This window comes from Martes martes (assembly GCF_963455335.1).
Source record: "Martes martes genome assembly, chromosome: 2".
In the NCBI taxonomy this organism is placed as follows: Eukaryota; Metazoa; Chordata; class Mammalia; order Carnivora; family Mustelidae; genus Martes; species Martes martes.
The window spans coordinates 113511597-113531621 of NC_137889.1; the positions used below are offsets into that span (position 1 = coordinate 113511597).

General features: G+C 37.4%; 1 protein-coding gene across 1 annotated transcript in view; it reads right to left on the reverse strand.

The window, feature by feature from the left end:
• Positions 1-20025, reverse strand: part of LOC308338817 (bifunctional heparan sulfate N-deacetylase/N-sulfotransferase 4) — a gene marked incomplete at its 5' end in the record, with an annotated part of 239223 nt that overhangs the window by 15010 nt on the left and 204188 nt on the right. The window contains 2 exons of the mRNA XM_080797105.1: positions 898-1021; positions 6540-6636. Of these exons, the coding sequence (XP_080653231.1) occupies positions 898-1021; positions 6540-6636 (221 nt within the window). The remainder of the gene's footprint in view (positions 1-897; positions 1022-6539; positions 6637-20025) is intronic.

Below are 20025 nucleotides of genomic sequence, written 5' to 3' on the forward strand. Positions count from 1 at the left end.
TATCTTAGGTGCAGAGCGGGCACCTCTCTACATGTGATAGGAAGCCAGATCTGCCCACTGGCGTTGCCTCTCCCCTACTCTAACTCTAATCTAGCAGAACAGGCCTCTTGTATAAGGACAGGTTCATATGCGGTGTTGACATGAAGTTACAGACTACAGACATGTGCATTTAGGGAAATTTTCCTTGGAGGAGATTTGCCTTATATAACTGGAAGCTGGAATCAGAGCAATATTTTCTTAGAAAATTGGAATAAAGCTAGAAAAAACTCCAAAGTAAAGGCCAGTTTTAATATCAGGTTTATTCTATTTCAGTTTAGGGAAAATACTATGACTTTTAAATTTTTTATAATTTATTAAATACAAAGTAATATTCCTTTTATGCATGTGCATGGCTGACAATATGGTTTTGGAAATGCTAATGTTATTATTTGAATAACAAATATCAGCTTATATTATAACAATTTATAGTCTATGTAGTTAATGAAGATACATGTCACAGAGTATAAAATAACTTATTTATTTGTTTTCTCAAGCATCATTTGTGAAAACAAATTATGCAGTTAAAAAAATTCTAGGCACAGTAAAATAATAATATGCTTAAGCAGAATTTTAAATATCCTTATGAATAATTCTGTCAAAAATATTCCATAATCTTCTTTATTTAATCGTATTAATTTACCAGAAAAATATTATCATTATTGCACTGTCCAAATCAAATTATAGGCAACACTGATTAAACATATCATTGTTATAAATTAATTTCCAATTCACTGTGGTAGAGTTGAGCATAACAAATTTATGCTGTAATTATGTAGATGCCACACATACATCTATAATTGCTCTGCTGTGATTGAGCATGTGTTAATAGTGGTCTTTATTTTTTCTTATTTTCCTTACCAATCAATGCCCTTGTGGTAGTTGTTGCCATTAAAGAACTGAACTTCTTCAAATGTTTTGGGACTGGGAAGATTGCTGATGATGGAAGGGTGCATAAGAAGGAATAAATAAAGTGCAGTTGTTCCTATAGCAAAAAAGGAGGCAAAGGGTTATATATGACCACGAAAGAAGAGACAAAGGCTACTTTAGCAAAATTTTTGCTTAAAAAGTGATATCCAGAAGACCAATTTTTTTTCTGGTGTTAAAATGATTTCCTGAAGGGGAACCTGGGTGGCTCAGTCGATTAAGCATCTGCCTTCAGCTCAGGTCATGATTCCAGGGGTCCTGGGATCCAGTCCCATGTAGGGCTTCCTGCTCAGCAGGGAGTCTGCTTCTCCCTCTCCCTCTGTACTTCCCCTCCTGCTAATTCTCTCTCTCTCTATGTCTCAAATAAATAAAACCTTTAAGAAAATGATTTCCTTAAAATCAATTAGGTGCATTTTCATGTGACAACAATCTAAGTATTCTTTTATTGGTCTTCAAGATTCTATTTACCTAAACATCTGACTTAATATTAATACATAGGCAAAGTGAAGCAGACTGATGATACAGCTATTTTTGTCTTCAGTGTGTTTTTTTTTCATTTTTTTGTTTGATATGCAGTAACTGTTCTCCTATTTATAGAATGATGCAGTGTTTCTGCTTTAAATTGTTTTGAGGTAAAAAGTCAGTTTGTTTGAAGAAAAAATATGAACTAAGATACCACAGGAAATGTATCACATACAAAAAATGCAAAAAAAAAACACCCCATAGGTGGTTGTACATAGATATGCAAAAACTGGGCATCTGAAAACTGGGTTACTGTGCTTTAAGCTGGGAGAGGACTTCAGCAACTGGTGGTTCAGTTTCCCTCCTGGAGTCGGGTGAGTGGCTGAAACATCAAGGGCATCTAGCACAATCCCGGAACCTTGCGGATCTCCATTAATAGTCTATTCAAATCCATTAAATTAAATCAAACTATTTAACCCATGCTGACTGGTGCTACTCTGTGTAAGTCCCTGGGGATAACTTTTTTTTTTTTTTTTTTTTCCTCCCTGGTGAGAGCTCTTGAGAAGAAATACTCACTTGCTGGCCTTGATCAACTTAAAGTGTATGTATGGACTTGGGTCAAGTAAACAGGTAATTGCAACCTAGTGAGACAGTTTCCATAGTGAGAGAAGGCCAGAGTGTTTTTTTAATAAATGAGAGAATTGGTGACTTAGACTTGAGGAGTCAGTGAAAGCTTCCAAGAGGAAATGTTTTCTCGGCTTGCACCTTAAAAACGTGAGTGGTCCCAGTAAGGTTTTATGAAGAAGGGAGGAATCTGGAAAGACTGACACTTGAATGTCCTAACCTGGCAAAATGGGACAGTCTGATCTGATAATGGAGGCACTGGGCTGGACAGACAGACTGGCTGATAGAACCCACAGAGCGTCCACATCACAGAAGGCTCAGATGCAGTCTCTGACCCTTGTCTCCGTTAGACTGAGCGCCACGGCGGCAAGAATCAGGAAGTGACTGCATGTTCATAGTTCTCATAAACCAAAATTTCCCTTCTGGAAAAGATGATCCCTTTTGGAACACGTTGGGCCCGGGAGTGTCCGTTGGATTTCCCAGCCCTAGCATAGCTGGAGATGAGCCCCACAGGTGGGTTGGCAGGACAGTTACGATGGCAGCCGGGGATCTGGAAGCTGAGCAGATCATCAGAGAATTGACATTTTATCCCAACATAAAGGCTACTGTGCTGTGAGTATAAATGAGATGGCCACCTGATGAGACCCTCACAGCTTTACATGACCACCTGCCTGAATAGGGGCATGAGTAGCTCAAGGAAGTGATACCTGATCTAAGGGGACCACCACCTTGCGGGGAAGAAAGGTGAAGGAATCCAGGGTAGGTGGCTTCTGGCGAGATGGGAGAGTAAACATTGATAGACACCCTTAAAAATTTAATTACTGATTAAAACAACTTTTAATTATTTTTTTAAAGATTTATTTATTTATTTAATTTTAGAGAGAAATAGAGCATGAGCAAACACAGGCGTGGGGCAGAAGAAGAGTGAGAGAGAGAATCTCAAGCAGATTCCCCTTTGAACGCAGAGCCCACCCAGGGCGCCTTCTCATGACCCTAAGACCATGACCTGAGCCAAAACTAAGAGTCAGATGCTTAACCGACTAAGCCACCCAGGCATCCCAAAATAAGATTAACAAAAATGGGGATGCCTGGGTAGCTCAGTCTGTCAAACATCTGCCTTCAGCTCAGTTCATGATCTAGGAGTCCTAGGATCAAGCCCCACATTGGGCTCCTAGGTCAGCAGGAAGTCTACTTCTCCCTCTACTCCTCACCCCACATGTGTTCTCTCTCTCTCCGTCTCTGAAATAAATAAATAAAATCTTGAAAAAAATAAAATAAATTTAACAAAATGGAATCAACTCATATAAACTCAATTTAAAAATTCAAGGAATCAGAACTGGTTGGGAACTGAATTAGAGACCCAAAGGACCAGGCAGAACTGTCTCAAACATATTGAAAAACACAGACGTAAAATCATGAGGGGTGATTGAGTCCTCAAGAACTGATCTGAAATGCTCTTGAAAATAACAAGAGTTCAAAAAGGAGAAATTATGAGAGGAGGAACAAAAATGTTCCAGGGAGAAGCAATAACCTCGAGTATTACAGAGTAGTGTCTGGAGGAGAACAGGGAATTCAGAAGGGTTCTCTCTAGATACCTTTTAGGATGGAACCTACATAAAAATGTTTAAATGATGATGAGAATGGCGTGTGTGTGTGTAAGTGCATGTGTGCACATGTGTGTGTGAGAGAGAGAGATTTGAGACACACGAGAGAGCTGAGAATATTGTAGTTTAATATCTCTGAGATATTGAGACTAGATGGATCCAGGGTACAGATAAAGGAATATTTTTTAATTATTGCTGATCATTGCAAAATAAATATTTTATAATCTCACTCAGTAACATACAAATGTTTAATCACCCTGATGGTCACAGAATTGTACCAGATCTACGCTGAATTACGTAAAGTCATAGCTTTATGTTCTGAGCCACAGCACCTTCATGCCACCAGGAGCAGGAGGAACTTTGAGTGGCAGGAAGGAGAAAGGACTGGAAGGAAGGAGAAAGTCTTTTCAACTGGAGACAGTAGGTATGCAGCTTGATATTCATATAATCAGTCACAGAACGTGGGCCCACTGCTCCAAAATGTGTATTTATCTTATTATCACCTATGTTTTTATCTATTACTGACATTCATTTTTATCCAATGTCTTTGATATAAATATTTAGCGGAGGAAATAAAAAAAGACCTCCTCCCTGGTAGTACTCTCAGAGAAAATACACTCCATTTTATATACAATCAATTTTGTTTTTAGTTTTAACAGATTAAGCCAATCAAATCATGAGAAAATAATATTGACAGTGGGGACACTGAGTTTCTGAGACAGGTAAAGCCAACAAGTTATGCTTTTAATTGTGGGGCACTTGGGTGGCTCGGTCAGTTAAGCACCTGCCTTTAGCTTAGGTCCTGATCTGAGGTCCTGGGATCAAGTCCCACATCGGGCTCCCTGCTCAGTGGGGATTCTGCTTCTTCCTCTGACCCTCGCCCCCACCTCATGCTCTCTCTCTCAAATAAATAGATAAAATCTTAAAAAAAAAAATTATTGTGCTAAATTTAACTCGTTTGGAAAGCTACTCCTAGTCTGGTAATATCTTTGACCCGGAATCACGGAGATACCTATCTGTCCAAAGGATCCTAGCAGGACTAAGATTTAGTCTTTGAGCACCATCAACCCAGGCCTACCCTGCCCTTTGCCTGTCCTCATTTCCTGTACCACTATCAGCTGACAGGAATTCCTGGCAGGATTCAGCAATGGAGAAGTGGGACATCAATTCCCTCCATTCACACCTCACAACAATTCAGAAAATAGGGCTTTGAGGACTACTTTTATATTATAACTCATGTTTATTGCAAGGGATGTGCAGGCCATGTTTAAGTTGTTTAAAGACAGCTTTGCATTGAAGACCAGATTCTTAGCATTGCTGTATCCAGGAAATTTATAGCTCTGACAGCAGTGGGAATTTTGCCAACTAAAGCGGTAAAGAGAACAAAAGAAGACTTTAGACTTCTAGGATGGAACAGATTTAAGAATTATCACAACCATTTTCACATTAGAATAGCATTTTTATAGCATATAAAACAATATTGTCATCCAATTCCTTTAACTTTTTTGTTTGTTTTCAGCAGCCAAAAACTGCTGAAAGCTCGGTTATTTCCATACTGGTAGGTCAAATATTAAAATCTAAAGGTGTAAGTTATTGTCTTTATAAATACAAAAAACAAGGAGGAAAACTAGATTTATACTTAGTAACCTGTAGTTTTCTAGCAGAACTAAGAAGTAATAATATTCAAAGACAAATGATAAAAGGTATATCTTTAAATTAAATTTTTAGTATAATTTTACAACACAACAATGTTTTATTTCTTTAGCAGTCTTTCCAGAGTTAGCACTGCTATAAGGGAGTTGGTAGAAAATTAATACACATTTTAAACAACAACAACACAAGTGATATATCTGAAAATACATGGTGATTTTTTTCCCTTCCCTGCACATGTGTAACTTACTGTTGTAATACAATTTATATTCCTGGAGGAAGAAAAGATTTCAACAACCAATATCTAATAGTCTGGAAATTTTGCCCACAACCTTTAAAATGATCTACTTGCTTGTATTACAAATATCTTCATCTGGGCCAGGCTTATTTATTGTGAGTGTTTGTTTTGTGTTATGGTTTGTGCACTCACTGATGAAAATGCTTCTAGTCAAAGTAGTGAATTCAAAATACAGCAACTCAATAAAAACTTTAATTAATCAGGACATGAGCAAAGTGTATAAAACTGTCACATGCTGAAGAAAGTATAAAATATTCTAATTGAAAGTGTCATCTCATTGGTGAAATACTTTCACTCTCTTTTACTGCAGTCTTACACACTTGTCCTTCAGCATTAGAGAAAATACTGAGGGAAAAATGCCTGATGAACCTCAGGTGTATCAGATAATAAGTCCAAACCATATTTATACTTAATAATTATTTTTAAAAAACAAATCATACATGTAGAATGTTTGAGGGTAATAATGGCAGTGGCTGTGAAAAAATCAATTTGAGGCTGATATATACAGTGTTAAATAGTTTATATCAAGCCAAGTCCTTTCTTTATAACTTAATTTAGGAGATAATTAGGCAAAGCTACAAAAAGTAGGGATTAAAAATCAGATACTGCAACTGTCGTATATTAACACAAAGTTGTAAAAAATTTGACATCTGTTGAAAAAAAATTGACATCTGTTGAATAGCTTTAAAATCTATAGTTAAAATTTAGTCCTTAAGTCTAATTAATAGACACCATTAGAGTTGCTTTAAGGATCATAGCATAAAGATGATCCATAGGCATGAAGAACAATTCAAATAATGAACTTGGATAGATGTCTAGATATTTCACAAAGCGAGATCTAATCCAATTATCCTGTATGACAATATGTTTCATGACAAAAAGGAGAAGATGAGAAAAAAGAAAAAAAAAAAACAATCAGCATAGTTGGGTATTCCTACCTGTTTTTTGTGGCCCAATGACAAGGAATTTTGGCAAGTGGTCACAAGTTTTCTCCCTGGACCAAATGTCTTTGTGCCGTTTATCATCACATGGATTCTGCAAGAAGGAAGAATAATAAATCTTACTGTGTAATGAACCTCTGGCTGTGTAATGGACAAATTGTCCGAAGGACTGGCTTAAATTCTTGCCTGATATCCTAGTACTAGCATTAGACCCTGTTCTGGTTCTGGTTCTCTGATTTCCAAACTGTTTCCTTATCAAATGGCACCTTCTTTCCTTTTCTAGCTCCAAGGCTTGTTGTCATCCTTTTCCGAAACTTGGCTAGGTTCTAACTGCTGAGATTCCACTCCATCTCTGGATTTACAGTTCACATCTGTATATCTGAGCCTTCACTTGTCTTAACCTTGTTTTATCATAGTTTCTCAGATATCTGTGCTCTGCCCTAATCTTTCCTATTTCTTTTGCTCCAGAGGGCAAAAGGCCATCCTTGAGCTCCAGACTTGGCCAACTTTTACTTTCTTTTTCATACTATGTGCTGTTCTGTGCTGATCCAGCAGATCCTAATGTTTGGCTGTACCCTATAAGCTGGTGGCAGGTAGACCAACATTTCAAGCCTATACCTCCCTCCTGAGCTCTTAACCTATATTTTAAATTGCAGTTGTATAATTGCTGTATAGATGTGGTGAAGAAATGCCAGACCCAACGTATCCACAGGTCCAATCTTATCTCCATCTAAACCTTTTCCTGTTCCATTCTCCTTCCATTTCATTTGAATGACCCACATTTATTATCTAAATTATGACACTTTTGAGAATTAAAAGGGCCATTAAATGAAAATAATACAATTTTTAAAACATTTATTGACTGATAAATTGGTTTTGTTATAGTTAACCCAAATAATATATTAAAATCACTTCCACAATCAAAATTCTGTCTCAAACCATATGTTAGGTATTAAAACAATTATAATTTTGTATTTATTATCCAAATATGAAAAATGATATAAGATAACTAATCATTTATGGTTCATATTTATGTACTTTAATCAGTTCTTTAGCCACATCTTTTGCTAATACCATGTCAGCAAAGTTCTATTAAAGAATGATTATTTTCAGGGTGCCTGGGTGGTTCAGTTGCTGAGTCTGCCTTCAGCTCAGGTCATGACCTCAGGGTTCTGGGACCAAGGCCTGCATCGGGCTCCCTGCCCAGCAAGAGTCCTGCTTCTCCCTCTCCCACTCCCCCTGCTTGTTCTCTCTCTCCCTAGCTCTCCTTCAAATAAATAAATAAAATCCTTAAAGAAAAGAATGATTGTTCTTAGCATGATCCTATCATGATTTACTTTTCCATAAAATTGCCTGCAATCCTTTCAAAGTTCCATTCATGATTATTAATAAATTTGAAAATGTTGATACTTTCTATGGACTCTTCTCTATAGACAGCTACAGTCTTAACTGGGGAAATATTTTCTTTATAGAGTGGAAGTAAGCAAGAGTAAATTCTGTTAAAGGAAATGTGTTTCTGTTATTTCCAATTCTAACTTTTTTCCATGTTAAAATGCCTAAATATTAGAGACCAAATATTTCAGTTATTTTCCATTTAGAGTATCTTTCTTTGATTAATATTTGTCTAGATAAAACTTGTTAGATAAGTTGCCTTTAATTATGACACTTTTGACCATTTTTCCAAATACAAGTGCTGCAAAATCATAGACTTCCCAAAATTACATTCAGCACAGAATATACATTTATCTAATTAAAAATAGGAGATCCATCAAGAAATGCTTACCATGGTTGAACTTCTAAATTTCAATTAAAGAATGCCAAATTAAACCCCCTAGTTCATTTGAATTCTCATTACTTAATTTGTTTAGTCTCCTCCCTTCTTGCTTTGAAGTGTTTTTTTCTTTTTTCTTTTTTTTTAAGATGACAAAAAGCACTGAAGGAAGAGAAAAGTATTATTTAGATATATTTTTCTCAAAATAATATTTTAATATTTTCTCAAAAATAATATTCAAGGGGTATCTGGGTGGCTCAGTGACCTGGCTTCAGCTCAGGTCACGATCCCAGAGTCCTGGGATCGAGTCCTGCATCAGGCTCTCTGCTCAGCGGGGAGTCTGCTTCCTCCTCCCTCTCTGCCTGCCACTCTGCCTACTTGTGATCTCTGTCTGTCATATAAATAAATAAAGTCTTAAAAAAATAATATTCAAAACTGCTTGTTCTCAGGGTCATTATATAGACTGAAAGGGCCTAGCTCATCCTGACATTCCACAGAACTTAATATTTGTCTACTATATTAATGATATGATGTTAATTGTACCCAAAAGGTAACAAATGCCAAGTATTCTATCTGCCTTGGAAAGACACATGCATTCCAGAGGGTGGAAGAAAAGCCAGCAAAGTTTCAGGAGTCTATCACCTTTGGTGATTTTTCAAGGTCCAGTGGTTTGGAGCATACCCAGATATGCCAATCAAAGTAAAGGGTCTGTTTTTGTTCTTTGTGACTCCTATTACTAAGAAGCCCAGGGCTTGATAGGCCTCTTTGGGTTTAGGAAGCAGCATTTTACTGCACTAGGAATACTGCTCAGAGTCATTGACAGAATGGTGCAGAAAACTGCTAGTTTTGGGGTGGAACCCAGAACAAGAAAGAGTCCTGCAAGAGATAAGACTGAAGTACAAGCAGCCCTCCCACTTGGCTCATACATCTGGGCAGACCTATGGTACTCTGGCATCTATGGTATAAAAGGATGCCAAATAGAGTTTTGCTCAAGCCCTAGAGGAGAATCACAAAATACACACCCAAGGGTCTGCAACAGGGTGTGCCACCTGCAGCTGGTCATTCAAACTGTTATCGACTCCTGGTAAGCTATAGAACCCTGGAAGAGATAGTGTTTGTCATGAATTTTCAAAGTGATTGTGTGGCCATAAGTAACCACTCTAAGCTGAGTATTGGGTTGTACCCAATAGCAATTCATTTTAAGATGGGAGTGGTATGTCTGGAATTGATCTCAAGCTGATACAAAGGCTACAAGTAAGCTTATAAATGAGTGGCCCACACCTTTATGTCACCTATCACTGTTCCACCAGTGTCTCTACATCAGCTCATTCCTAGAGTTTCATGGAAGGCTCCCTATAATCTGTTGATGAAGAGGAAGAAACTCGAGCTTGGTTTGTGGTTAGGTTGGTATCATATGTTGGCAGAGGTCTAAGGTGGACTGCTGTTGCACTACAGACCCAGACCCACTCAAAGAGGTTCCAAAAAACCAGTGGGTAAGGGAAAACTTCCAATTAAAAGAGTTCTAGGCAACATTCCTGGTCATTACTTTTTTGTGGATGATAATAGGGCAACGTAAAAATATAACAGGTGAATAGGCAGTGGTGAAGTCATTAGCCAAGGGTCTTAAAGGAACATCATGGGAATATTAGGGTTAATAAGTTCTAGGAAAAAGGCATGTGGATGGACTCATGATAGTAATCAAAAAGTGTGATGAACTTGTACAACACATTAATGTACACCAGAGGGTATTCAATGTGGAAGTGCTAAACAACCAAGAGGACAGAATGACTCAGCCAGTTCTCAATATTCCCACATGTCGCCTAACCTCTGTCCTTGGCCAACCCATTGCAGAATAATGCAGTAGCCCCGATAGCAAGATGGAAGCCATTCATGGGCCTCCTTCTCCTAAGTCTGCTCTAGTTATAGCCACTGTTGAATATCTGACTTGTCAGTAACAGAGACCAGTTCTAAATCCCCAAAATAGCACTATCCTATTACTTTGTAGAAAATTGATTATATTGGACATTTCCATTTTGAAAAGGGCCGTGATTCATCCTTACTCTCACTCACATATTCAGAGTATGGATCTGCCTTCTCTACTCACATAAGCTGATTCCTCTTTTCTTTCCTGTTTTGCTTTTTCCCTTATAGGTTTTTTCTTGAGAGCATCTCCTCAATAAATCACTTGGAACTTAATTTCTTATCTCAGATTTGATCCTAATGCATTTTCCATCCCCAGCTTCCATTGGAACAAGAGTAGAGTGCAATATAAAAAGACCAATAATATATAAAGACAATTGTTTTATGTGAGAATTCGCTTTGGAAAAAGATAGGCTATACGTCTTGGGTTTTCCTGTGAATTCATCTGTAGAAACTGTGATGAAATGAGTTAATTACAAGCAATAAGCTTCACATTTTTCTTTATTTTGCATAATAATTGAAATTTTATTTATTTTCACCAGTGTTTTTATTTTCTGCCATCATTTGATTTAGTATTCAATCTCAAATACTCAATGGTCTAGCTTCAGTTTAACTCTCTAGCCATAATTTTCACTATGGCAGAGAAGGGTGAACTATCTAGTCTCCTTCTCTTCCTTCAGTTATAGGACATTCTCTATTTTGCATAGTCTGTAAGTTTCCAGCTAGAGACTATATTTCACTATCTCTTTTGAATCAAACTTTCTTCTTATGAATCATTTCAGTCCAAAGGAAAGAAAGCCAAAATGATATTAAGTATCTTAAGGATAAAGACACTCTCCCTGGATTTCCCCTTTCCTACTGCCTGCTGGCTGTAAAATGGCTACAATTACGTCATGCGTCTTGGACTCAGAGACGTTTAACAGCTACCAACTTGGGGCCCTGGGTGACCATTTAGAAGAGAGCTGTCTAACTCTCCTAAATGGCCTGCCCATTTTTAGACAGTTGTATGAATGAGAAATAGATATCTATTTTATTTAGTCAATTTACTGTTTGGAATGTCATCTTTATGCAACATTGCCTGTAATCTAACTCAATGTGTTTCAAAACACTTGTCTGTGAGAAGGTAAGGAACTTGTGTCAGAATGTGAATTACTGAACTGCTTACTTCAATAAGAATATCCTGCTATAAGAAAAAAAAAAATTCCAGCTAAAGCAGCCAAGGTGCTCAGTGATATAGTTGGTTTACATGGTGGCACAAGCTTTCTATCTCATGGCAAGTCAACAATAAATAATTCAAGCCCATCCATGGACCACACTTTGAGTAGCACTGTTCTGAAGTAACAATTCCTAACACCATACACAAAAATTAACAATATGGATTAAGACAGTTAATGTGAGCCCTGAAACCACAAAATTCCTGGAAGAAAAGTGATAATAATCTCTTTGGCCTTAGCAATACTTTTCTAGATATTTCCTCTCAGGCAAGGGAAACAAAAGCAAAAATAAATCAGTAGGATTACACCAAAATAAAAAGACTTCTGCACAACAAAGGAGACCATCAACAAAATGAAAAGGCAATCTACTGAATGGGGAAGATATATGCAAGTGAAATATATGGTTATGAATTTATATTCAAAATAGGTAAGGAACTTATACAACTCAACACCAGAAAAAAAATCTGATTAAAAAATGGGCAGAGGGGGGCAACTGGGTGGCTCAGTGGGTTAAGCCTCTGCCTTCAGCTCAGGTCATGATCCCAAGGTCTGGGATTGAGCCCCGCATCGGGCTCTCTGCTCAGCAGGGAGCCTGCTTCCCCCATCTCACTCTCTCTGCCTGCCTCTCTACCTACTTGCAATCTCTGTCAAATAAATAAATTAAATCTTTAAAAAAAAATGGACAGAGGTTCTGAACAGACATTTTTTCCTAAGAAGATATACAGGTGGCCAACAGACACGTGAAAAAGTGCTCAAGATTACTCATCATCAGGGAAATGTAAATCAAGCCACAATGAGATATCACCTTACATCTCTCAGAATGGCTAGAATCAAAGACAAGAAATAACAAGTGTGGGTGAGATATGGAGAAAAAAGAACCCTTAGGCACTGTTGGCAGGAATGTAAATTAGTTCAGCCACTGTGGAAAACAGTATAGAGGGTCCTCAAAAAAGTAAGAATAGAAATACTGTGTGATGCAATAACTTCATCACTGGGTATTTACCCAAAGAAAACAAGAACACGGATTTGAAAAGATAAATGCACTTCTATGTTTATTGCAGCCTTGTTTACAATAGCCAGGATATGGAAGTAACCTAAGGGCCCCTCAATAGATGAACAGGTAGAGAATATGTGGCATATACATACAATGGAATATTACTCAGCCATAAGAAAGAATGAGATCTTGACATTTGTGACAACATGAATAGACCAAGAGGGTATTGTGCTAATTGAAGTGAGACAGACAAGCACTGTATGATTTTGCTTATATGTGGAATCTAAAAAATAAAATGAACAAACAAACAAAAAAGCAGAAACAGACCCATAAATACAGAGAACCAATGGATGATTGCTAGAGGGGAGAGCATTGGCAAGTGGGAAAACTGTGTGAAGGGGAGTGGGAAGTAGAGTCTTGTAGGGATGGAATGACTAAGTCACAGGAACAAAAGAGTCAGCATAAGGAGTACAGTCAATGGTATTGTAACAGAGGATGATAGTAGCTACCGTTATGGTGAGCTTAGCATAATGTATAGACTTGTGGACTCACTATGTTTTATACTTGAAATTAATGTAACATTGTGTCAACTATACTTCAATTAAAAAGACAAAAAAAATTGCCAAAACCAACCAAATGTTTCAGTTATACTGTATTCACTTTTATAGACATATTCATGTCTGCACCTGATTCTTCGAAGTTCATTTGAACAATTTATCTTTCTGTGGAACGCTCTTATTTCGTTTACCAATCGAATCAAAATTTCACCAATTATTCTAGTGTAAGCTAATATGTCCCATAAAGTTTCCCGATCTATTTTAGAGGGGTAGCACAGCCCAGTTGTTAAGGTGTGAGCTCAGGAGGGACACTGCCTGTGTCTTTTGGAATTTTCTGAAATTCTCTGGGCCTCAGTTTCTTTATCTAGAAAATAACCATATGAGGTAGTATCTACCTCATATGGTTATGGAGAGTATTAAAGGAGTTAATATATTTAAATGATTTAATTTTTCTCTATAAAAGAGAGTGATTATTATGTGATCCCATGTTAGCCTTTTTTTTCTTTTTCTTTGTTCACATTATTAGTCTGTGGAAGCAAAAGGAAGAAGTTACCGTTGCTGATGAACTGGTATATGATAGCTATCCTTCCTGAGAGCAGGCTTCCTGGTCTACTGTCAGAACTTTAGAACCTAAGGTGGCCGCCCCTTTTCAGGACAAATTCACAGTTTGGTGACTGGATTTCTGGGGTGTATGACTTATTTGATAGGGAAACACCTTGATATTTCTTCAGACAAACTTGAGAATATAGATTGCCCTACCAGACCCAAAGACCCCTATATAATCCCAACTCAATTTATTTTTGAATATGCTTGCTGTCTGGCTCCTGCAACTCATCCAATTTATTGTTTTAGCACTTGTCATCACTCAGGTCTCTGCTGAAATATCACCCCATGCAAGAGGCCTTCCCTGCTGACCAGAACCAAAGCACTTCCTCCCACTCCTGTCTTTCTGTGATAGCTTCTGGTTATATTTTCTTCGTGGTATTTCAGTACCTGAAATGATTCTATTCCGGTATGTGTTTATAGCAATTTTATATTATATATCAGTATATAATATAATACATTTATACTTAAAATAGTTCTATCTCAACTAGAATGTAAGTTCTCTGAAGAGAAGACCCCTGTTTGTCTAATCTAATCTATGAGAGGTGCTTGATAAATATGGGCTGAATGACTGAAAAACTGACTTGAAACAGGTGCAGTAAACCTTTAGTAATAGGCATTGACAGATTTTGATAGATGTTTGAAAATTAACGTAATGTGAACTGTGTAGACATTTTATTTTCAAAACTCCCACAAAAATAAAATGTTTACAGTCTTCACTGATGTTGTTTATGGTGGCCCCAGTAGCTAGTTTTTGCTATTTCCTTAAGTCATCACTTTATATCTTAAACATTATTTTCCTCATATTATCTAACTGCTTCATTTGTAAAGAACTTTATGTTTCAACTGTATTTTATGTATTAAACAATAGAAAGACAGTTTCCATGACCTACACTTATCAAGTTTCCCCACACACATCCCAGTTAAGAGCCAATCTCAGATTAGGTGCTCAATTCATTTGCTCAAATGGTTTCTTTATGCTTCGCAAAAGTAGATGAGCAAACTGATCAATTATTCAGTGCCACTGCTCAAAGTGTCTTTTGTGAGATCTTTCTGGTTCTCTATGCTCAACTAGGCCACTTATTTTCTTTATTGCAGTACATATGTCTTCGCCATTCAAATTTCTGCATGCAAGACCCGTGAAATAAAACATTCACAGAAATGGGCAAATGCAATATAAGACTTGAAAAGAGTTTTCTTTAACATACAGAACATGGATAAACAGGCCCTGTTCTGGTAGATAAAGACACTAGTTATTTCTAGTTGTGCTCGCCCAAGAAATTATACTGATAGAAGTAAACTCTCGAATAAAATTACCTGGATGCTGTTACAACACTTGCTGCTCCAAATGTTTTTATTGTCAACAATTCAACTTACGCTACTTCGGTTTTTCCTGTATGTATTTTACAGTTGGTGGCATGTGTATACCTTAATCCAGCAGATTGCCTGTCTTTGTAACTGCATTCCTTCTATATTATGCTATTTTAAGACTTTCCAGATGCCCTGTATTTCTTCTTTCATCTCTTTTCCTGCATGTTTCCCCTTGTGTCTCTTCATCATAACTTTATTAACAGGATGTTTGCATTTCCTGTCTTATACTTTGAAAGTATTTGTTTAGATTTTTTCCTACTCTGACTTTTCTTATATTGTCTGAGTATTTGAATAACAGCTAACATAATATCTGACCTTTATTGATCACCTTCTATATTCCAGGCACTTGCTTGGCATGGATTATATCTAAGCCTCAAAGCAACCTGGCAAGACAGATATCATTATCCCTTCTTTACACCTGAGGAGGCTGAGATGCAAGGTGTTTTATTTAGGTCTTGCTGAAGGTCACACAGCAAGTTAGTTTCAAATTTGGAATGCAAAGCCTGGGTTGACTCTGCAGCTAAATATCGTGTGTGTGCACGCGTATGCATGCACGTGTGTGTGTATGTGTGTGTGTGTGTGTGTGTGAGAGAGAGAGAGAGAGAGAGAGTGTCTAGCAGTGATTATGAAGGTCAAAGCGTCTTCCCAAGAAAAAAACATTTGCTTGCACTTTCATACTTTGTTCCATTGCTATTATTTTAATTTCAAAAGTCAGAAAATTACAAAGCAATTATTTCGCTTTTCATTGTCTAATCTGATTGTCCCTGAATATCTGAAACTGTTGTAAACAGTAATTTACTGTTTTAAGTACCTAGCACTGTAGATATATTGAAACTTTAAAAAACTTCAGTTAAAATTGCTTTAAGCAGCTCGTGGTTACAGTACAGTCTAGTAAAAATGCATGTAACTCAGCTTTCACACAGGTAAAGGGGATGCAGGTGGTTTTGTGCATGGAATACATGATGAGGTGAGGCTGATTTACTTTTAAGCAGGCATAAGAAAGGTAGAGAGAAAATTCCCTGAGGTGATGGACGAGACTTAGAAAGGGGAGTAAATTCTGATGAAAACCCAGATCTTTCCTCTCCAATTAAGTAAAATTTTCGAATTCATAGTCAAGCTAAAAATACATATTTTTTAAAAAGTCACATTACCTTTGGAACACTGAAAAGACATGAAATAAAATAAAATGAAAAAAAAAAAGATAAAATAGAAAAAAAATCACACGACTTACCTTGCCCTGAAGTTCATATTTTTATAGAATACATGAAAATAACTTTTCTTCTCATTAGATCTAATTATTCCAACATGTGTAGCCTTTTCTCTACTAAAAATCTGCTTTGCTCATTGCTTCCCCACATCCTTCACTGACAAGAACACCGTGGAATTATCAGTTAGATTGATTATTCCCTCTCAAGTCATGTGTCTATTGCAGATAACTGGGAAATATCTAGACTTTAATAGCTGAAACCTTAAAAACGCCCAGTGCTCATGGTAGGATTATTTTGTTAATTATGAACGTTTCAGAGGTTATTGGTTTCCTCTTCATTTCCTGCCTCCTTGGCTTCTGCTGTTCAGACCTCACTGTTCAAACGAGAATGGAGAATGCTATGAAATTGTATGTGTTTTTCTTTTAACTTTGTACTTCTTCCTCCCTATCTGGCTGTGTTGTTTCCAAAGTTCTTCTCTTTACTGAGTTTTGCCATGTGCATGTCTTTAAAACAAAATCCTTTTCCAATCTGTTTTACACAGGTGGGTGACTTTCAATTTTTTGTCTCTCAATGTCATTTAAGCCTAATACAACCCACACACACTGATGAGGAATTTTAAGAGGCTGTGGGTGTTTATTCTCAGTGTTTCAAACAGCAATTCCTTTGGGAGAAACTCTGAGACACACACGATCTTCCCAAAGCTTGAGTCCACCCTGTGTTGGTGTATAAAACCCAGCTAGTCCATCCACCCTCAGAAAAGCCTTTCCTTTCTGAGTGCACTGATTTGTAGTGAATGTTCTCTCCACAGAGCTCCTGTAGCACCTAATAGTCTGATTCGTTCTCAAACTTCCCTTCTAAAGTGGTCTGAATACAGAGAAGCATAAATGTCCACTTCTGAGGGTGGGAGTGGGTCAAAAAGGACCTGTGGTTCTGTGTGGGTCTGAGGTAACAGCTCCATGAAAGCATCTTTAAGTACAAAGACCTGATTTACTCTAAGCGTCTATGCACTTGTCACCATATTATACCCATGCTGATTTAAATAAATTGATACCGTTGACATTTTCCCATGAAATATTCTCATAGTAAAATTGACCCCAGGAGATGACAGGTTTACTTGGAAGCTCTGAGTACATTCAAACAGATGACTGCACATTCCTGCAGACAGTACCTTATATTATTATTTATGGTTTATGAATATCCTGTCAGAGAATCTAGATAGCCAACTCAATTAAGGAAAACTGTATTTTAAAATACTCATTAATAAGATGGTCTAATAGAGTGTATTCACTCACAGTACAACATTTAAGTTATCAGACATATCTGCAGGGCACACACACACACACACACACAATTCAGGGGATTTTTTGTTGTTGTGATATTTGGATTAGTTCTGCAAAATCCATGTTTTTTGATGATTTTGATTCAGAAAGGATGGAAGTATATATAACCTCTTATTTTATTTTATTTTATTTTATTTTATTTATTTTATGGCACTATCTGGAAGTAGTTTTCCTATTACTAAAGTTATATGAAAGTTATTTGTGTGGGGAATTTGAAACTTGACAAGATCATACTCGCAACAAATTGACAGGAAAGGGAAAAATCCATGACTTATGTCACCATTTCTGAATGTCAGAATGTCTGACAGCCTTGTATAACCAAATCTGGAAGTGCTTCAGTGTAAATTAAAAAATTAGGGACACCTGGGTGGCTTAGTCAGTTAAGCATCTGCCTTAGACTCAGGGCATGATCCCAGGGTCCTGGAATCGAGCCCCGCATGTCCTCATCAGACCCCCTGCTCAGGGGGAGTCTGCTTCTCCCTCTCTCTCTGCTCCAACTCCCATGTTCATGCTGTCTCTCTCTCTCTCTCAATAAATTAAAAAAAAAAAAACTTAAAAAAATTAAAACCATGAGGAATTACCTACATATTTGGGAAGCATTCCTGCAAGGTTTAAATACTAGTCTGAATTAGGAAGATAAATGTAACAAATACACAAATTCAAACTATAATTAGGAAAAAATATGTAAGATGATAATGATGTTTAGGCCTCTATTGCACCATCTATGAAGTGATGAGAAACTATTCTGGCTATTTCACTGGAAGGGCTAAAAGATGAATAAATAGAAATGAAAAATATGAAATTATATAGAACTCTTATTTTCCTGGCTGTGGGTGATGACTTGCAGGTCAGATTTCCTTTCATCTCAGTGTCTCATGCACAAACAATTTCTACCACACTTCTTTAAAGATCTCACTTTTTTCCTAACCATGAAGCAACTCAGGGTTTCCCTTTCTCATGGCTGGATTATTGTCCTAACTTCAGTCCCTCCTTGTTCTTACCTGTCCTGCAAAAAAGCTTCTGGTATAATCTTTTTTTTTTTTTTTTGAGATTTTATTTATTTATTTGACAGACAAAGATCACAAGGCAGAGAGCTAGGCAGAGAGAGAGGAGGAAGTAGGCTCCCCGCTGAGCAGAGAGCGGGATGTGGGGCTCAATCCCAGGACCCTGGGATCGTGACCTGAGCTGAAGGCAGAGGCTTAACCCACTGAGCTACCCAGGTGCCCCCAAAACAGAGCTAGGTGCCAAGTTCTTTTTTTTTTTTTTTAAGATTTTATTTATTTATTTGACAGACAGAGATCACAAGTAGGCAGAGAGTCAGGCAGAGAGAGAGGAGGAAGCAGGCTCTCTGCTGAGCAGGAAGCCCGATGGGGCTCAATCCCAGGACCCTGGGATCATGACCTGAGCTGAAGACAGAGGCTTTAAGCCACTGAGCCACCCAGGCACCCCTGGTATAATATTTATTGGCCAACTTTTTTTTTTTTTTAAGTACTTTAATCTCATCTTCAGAACCTACACATAGTAACAACTCCTTGTTGCCTATCAAATCCAGATGACTCTGGTAGCTTTCAAAGGTTTCCCAGCTGCCTTATATGTGCTTTTCAAGGCTAATTCCCATTGGATCTCTACTTTCTCTAAGAAACAAGTGTGCCATTTTGACTGTTCTCTGTGCACATGTACACGCCTTTGTTTTGCTTATTCACTCATGAGATTTTAATGATGCCAGCTACTGTACTATGCTAGGTTCTGGGTTACAAACATATATAAACATAGTCTCACCCCTTAAGGTTTGCATGAGCTGGTGTATGACAGGCATAAATGTCTACAAGACCATATGGTAAGTGCAATGATAGAGTCACAAATAAGGTAGAGAGTGGAAAAGAGAGGAATAAATAGGAAAACGAATTTGTAATGTCATTTTGTTCACACAGCCAGGAGCTATTATGGCTTGTAAGTTCTGTGAAAGCAAAGACCTTTCTATTTTGTAGGTACTTCAAAAGTATAGGTCAAATAACTTCACACTGAATACACCACCAGATTCTTCTCCAGTAACCAGGTATGCCTAAAATCTCCTCCAACAGAGAGAGCCGATGATAGAAGTAGATTTATTTTTCTAAATGTGAAGCTACCATCTTGGTGTGGTTGGAACTATGCTGGAGTAGGAATAAGAAGACCTGAGCTTTACTCCTGACTTGTCCCTAGTAGTCCGAGTGCCTTAGAACAAGATATTTCACCTCACTGGGTGTCCCTTGTGTCTTCTCTAAAATGAATAGGTTGAGCTCGATGTCCCTAACTTCTTCTCCTGCTCTTACAATCTATAATTCTCTGTTTCAGAAGTCATTTTTTCCTTCAATAGGCATATAATAATAGAATCTACAGTGTGTATGTTGCTAGACCTTGTGATTTGTTTATGTCACAGATGTTCAAATCTCATCATTTCTAAGCTGGACTTGGATGATTTCACAGCTAGAGTCAACAACAAAGGTGCTAACCTCCTAAGGCTAG